The sequence below is a fragment of the Eptatretus burgeri genome, chromosome 19 (assembly GCF_056783735.1).
Source record: "Eptatretus burgeri isolate ZD-2024b chromosome 19, Ebu_testis_v1, whole genome shotgun sequence".
Lineage (NCBI taxonomy): Eukaryota > Metazoa > Chordata > Myxini > Myxiniformes > Myxinidae > Eptatretus > Eptatretus burgeri.
The window spans coordinates 1,403,385-1,407,938 of NC_140979.1; the positions used below are offsets into that span (position 1 = coordinate 1,403,385).

At 43.4% G+C, this 4,554-nt stretch overlaps 2 protein-coding genes across 3 annotated transcripts in view; one reads left to right on the top strand and one right to left on the bottom strand.

The window, feature by feature from the left end:
• LOC147008372 (uncharacterized) overlaps positions 1-4,554 on the top strand; it is a 218,111-nt gene that overhangs the window by 90,720 nt on the left and 122,837 nt on the right. The window lies entirely within an intron of this gene.
• On the bottom strand, positions 1,091-4,534 carry LOC147008376 (uncharacterized). The gene is made up of 5 exons (XM_085865083.1): positions 2,573-4,534; positions 2,340-2,486; positions 2,000-2,068; positions 1,724-1,884; positions 1,091-1,646 (listed from the first exon to the last, which is right to left on the bottom strand). Exons 1-5 carry the CDS (start codon positions 2,589-2,591, stop codon positions 1,617-1,619), a joined length of 426 nt encoding a protein of 141 aa, XP_085721209.1. The 5' UTR covers positions 2,592-4,534; the 3' UTR covers positions 1,091-1,616.

The window sequence follows — 4,554 nt, forward strand, 5'->3', positions numbered from 1 at the left end:
GCTGATTCGGTTTTGGTTCAGGTCCGAATCCAGATACGACCTATCGGTGGGATGTTCAGCCTGGCGGACGTTCCACCAACATCGTGTCATCAACTCGACCTGCCACGTGGGTTGTGAAAGAAAACGCAGTAAAAGATGTTTTTGTTCTCTTCTGGAGTTGTGTTGTTACGTGAATGTGGAGAGGAAACCCCGGAGAGAATTAATGGAGATGAATCGGAGGAACAAACTGAAGCGGGACTGCAAGGAGTTACAAAACAATGTGGACGAGCTGGTTGGAATCAAACGTGATACCGACGTCATGATCTTCAGCAAAGCCACAAAACTTGTGGTCAAGCTCAAAGAGACTGAGAGGATCAGGCTCATGGAAGAGATACATCGGCTGCACCTGAGACGGAACTTCCTGAACCCGACAAAGGCAGCACTTGAATGGGAACAGGGAGTTCAGATTACAATGAGGGAATGTCAGGTTTGGAATAAGGGAGTTCAGATCACAAGAGGGAATGTCAGGTTTGGAATAAGTGAGTTCAGATTACAAGAGGGAATGTCAGGTTGAGAATAAGGGAGTTCAGATTACGATGAGGTTATGTCAGGTTTGGAACAAGGTGGCGGACCTTGAGCACCCTGTGGAAATATGGGGGGGGGGTGTGGGGGCGAGGCCAGGAGAAGAGACGTTAGAAGACAGAAAGACCACCGACCTGCCTGCGCTGAGAGTGAGAGACCCAAAGACTCAGCTTCCACCGCGTAAAGCCGAGAAAGGTGAGAGGTGGGATCACCATCCCAGAGAAGAGAGCAGCACTCCATCAGGCTGTGGATGAAAGCTTTATGCGTGGTCAGGAGCTCAGGTGTGTCAAGGAAGTACTTTGCATGACGGAGGATGCCCAGTCGGCGATGTCATCAACTTGGCACATGTCATCAACTCCTCGTGGAGTGTATAAGAGTGATAACGATGACGTCATCGGTGAAGTGGTATCGCAGTCATAATTTATTTTTTGTATCCATTGTGGAGGATCGTAGGAGAGCAAACACACAGAAACGCACAAGGGGAGCATACACATGCAAATCCCAAGAAACATAGCAGGATTACACTGACAAGATTGAACAAATAGTTTTATTCAAATGTTTCCTTCGCATGTTCAAAGTAATTTAGATTCAATCAGAGTCAAGACAATCACATTTGGCATCAGCAGTGCAAAACATCAATCAATTTCCACATCGATATAATTTAACTCCAAAAATGAGAAATTACAACTCTGTACACACTTTGGCCAGGGCTTAGTGGCATGGCTCGACAGGTGCTCTGAGCTCGATATGTTGTTCAATAACAGGAAATAAAGCCAACATGAACAGGAAATATATGTATATAGATCTTATTAAGTCACTCGTACAAATAGTGCAGGACCCTGTCGGGCCACTCCACAGAGTTGTTTCGTGAAACAAGTAACACCGGTGAAATTACGGAACATTTCAATGGCACGAAAATTAATAAATAAATAAATAAAAAATGATGTAGTTTCACATTCAAGTAGAGTTCACAACCAGGGTCAGGTAACTTTTCACAGCCGAAAGGCCAAAAGATAAACACCATAATGTAAGACTTGGTCAACCTTGCAGCATCTTCAGTGTTGTTCTTCATTCACTTCGGGCATCTGAAAACAAAACAAAATGTTAAGAAAAGTGACCTGACAGGTATTGATAAACCTTATTAATAAAGAACGTCTCTTACAACAAGGTACGTGTGGTCATCTGTCGATGAGCAGTCCATTGCAAACTCTTCACCATCTGGAGTCTTCATGTATACAGGGTTCTCCCACCGTGAAGTTTTGACTTCCAGGAGCCGCCGTTTGCGGAAAATGTAGAACCCAGCAGCACAAGCCAGAACAAGCACTGGGGGAGCAGTTTGTTCAGATCAGCTGTGAAATGTCATTGATCACTTGAATGGAAGCACATTGACAAGTCAATGGAAATTGTTCGAGCCAAGGATGGAACAAAATATACTTACGTAGTGGGACAATTACAGAAGCTGCTGCTGGAGAAGAGTTGTTTCCCTTTCCTTGAAGAGCAGCGACAGCTGAAAAGTAAGAACGGAATGAATGCTGGGAGTAAAGGATGGCTCGTTTCATGCATTGCCAAATGTCATCAGCAAATGTTGCAGGTTGGATAACGGGTGGAAGCTCGAATAAATAAATAAATAATAATATTATAATGCAAACTCTAAACATGATTAAAACCAAAGTCGTCAAACGTCCAGTCATTGAGTTAGAACGACATGGTGTGGACAAGCAAATCAAACTTCAATACAACCCATCAACATCCTGTTCATGGAACTCAAACCGACAAACCTGTGTGGGGTTTTGGGAGGATGGTGATTTGTGGTGGATTGGGTGTTGCAGGTACTACTTTCTGCACAGTTGCAAGAGTTGTCTCACCCGTGGAGCCAGGTGCAAGAGTCGTCTCAACTGTAGTGCCAGGTGCAAGAGTCGTCTCACCTGTGGAGCCAGGTCACATGTTCAATTCTTGGATCAAATAGTAAAGGGATTAAAAGCTCCTGTTAGAGGAAAAGTAAACATGACACCTTTCGTTGTCAATGTCATGCTGGGAGTTTTCCTGGGAATGTCAGTCGGTGGTGCAGATGCAAGCTTACCTTCACCTGTCGATGCACATGTTGGAATAAATATGAGATCATGACAATGAACCAAACACAATTCATGGTCTCCATTATGGGGGAAAGCTCGGAAGGGGTGGAGGAGAGCGACGCCTCACGACATGTCACTATACACTCCGGGAGTCTCATAAAACGGAGGAGAGAGGGAGTAGTGGGGAGGGAAGGGGGTGTTATGGATATATGTTTGATCGGGGGACTTGAGGGAAAGAGGGGGTGGGAATGATCCTCTAATGCCGACATTAGTACAGGATTGAGTGAAATTGGGAACATTAAAACATCATATTCAAACGGGTTACACAAAACAACGCTCGTACACCGCCCAGAGACGTCCGTGAGGATGAGGGGGGAGGGTTGGAGGAGGTAAGTGTGAGGGAAGGGGAACGGAAGGAAGGATGTTTTCCTTTAATCATGGTTTAATAAAACCTTTAATAAACCAGTGTTTGTGCCTTTATTTAATTTCCACATATACGATAACCTCGAAAAATCTCTTGTTAACCTGAGAGACGAATTTAGTGGGCCGGATATGTGAAAAAAGATGTTCATTTCCGGCAGAAAGTGTGAAATTTCGCATCCAGGGGTATTTTGGGGGGCTGATTACAAAAATTGGCGGATCCAAGAGATCTCACCAATGGACCGGCCGCCATCTTGAATTCCAATATGGCCGCCAAGACGAAATGTTGAAAATCCCTATCTTGGGTTCTAAATGACCTGTGGCGCTGAAATTTGGCACACAAGGGTATGTTGACATGCTGAGTTCAATAATGCAATAATTTGAAATGTCTGACAAACGGTATTGCCGCCATTTTAAATTCCAATATGGCCGCCAAGACAAACATCGATGTTTTCATTGCTTTAATAGCACAGTGTACGGTAATGTCATAATGTTAAATCATTTGAGCATTATCATGATAACTGGAAAATTGTTGCATCTTAAATATACTGATGGGTTTGTAATTTTATCGAAGGCAGTGGAAATTTGGGAAATTCAGCGCCCCAAAATACCCCTGTATGCGAAATTTAACACTTTCTGCTGGAACTGAACATTCACATGACATTCCAATAATTTATTTTTTATGTTTTTTTCTCTTTCAGATCGAATGTTGAAATCAAAGAAAACATCGTAAACAATTCCAATGCCAACAGACTGGAACATTTACGCTCTTTTCCAGAAACGTTCTGAAAATGAACCACTAAGAGATGCACGTAAGGGCAGCAATCAGTCGTGTCTGGACGTCTCCGAGAATCTTGCTCAAAATCTCAAGGCATGAATGATTTAGGTGCCTTGCCTTGCGGGATAAACATTTCCCGACTCGATGATGGTTGCGGTATTTCAGAAACCCTCGCTGCGCATGCTGCCAAATGGCACAAAAACTGTTATGTGCAGTGCAGCAGCTCTCGTGTGGCCAGGGCTGAATCAAGGGAAAGAAAGCAAAGTTCAGACCTTCACCAATTCACCAAACTTGGTGAAGAAACTTACTTGCCTGTTAAGAAGACTCAGAACAAGTTTCAAATCTCCATCCGTTGAACAGAGTACCGCTAGCACATTTTTCTTTTGTGATAGCATTATCAGTAATGAAGAAATAGTCCACAGAGCGGCAACAAAAAATGTAGATTCCAATGTTAGATTGATGGCAACAGAATTGAGGGATACAAAACTCCTGGCTAGATTGTCTGCAGGTGATATGACGGCATCAGATGCTGTTTATCACAAGAAGTGCATGACTGTTCTCCACACTCGATACAGATCATTTGTAAGAAAGAAAGAGGAAGCCAGTTCAAGTCAAAATATGCCACCAGAATCAGTAGCTTTGGCCGAATTGATATCCAATTTGGAAGAAATGAAGTGTACAGATGACAGTTACACTTTCAAGTTAGCCGATCTCACAAAGTTT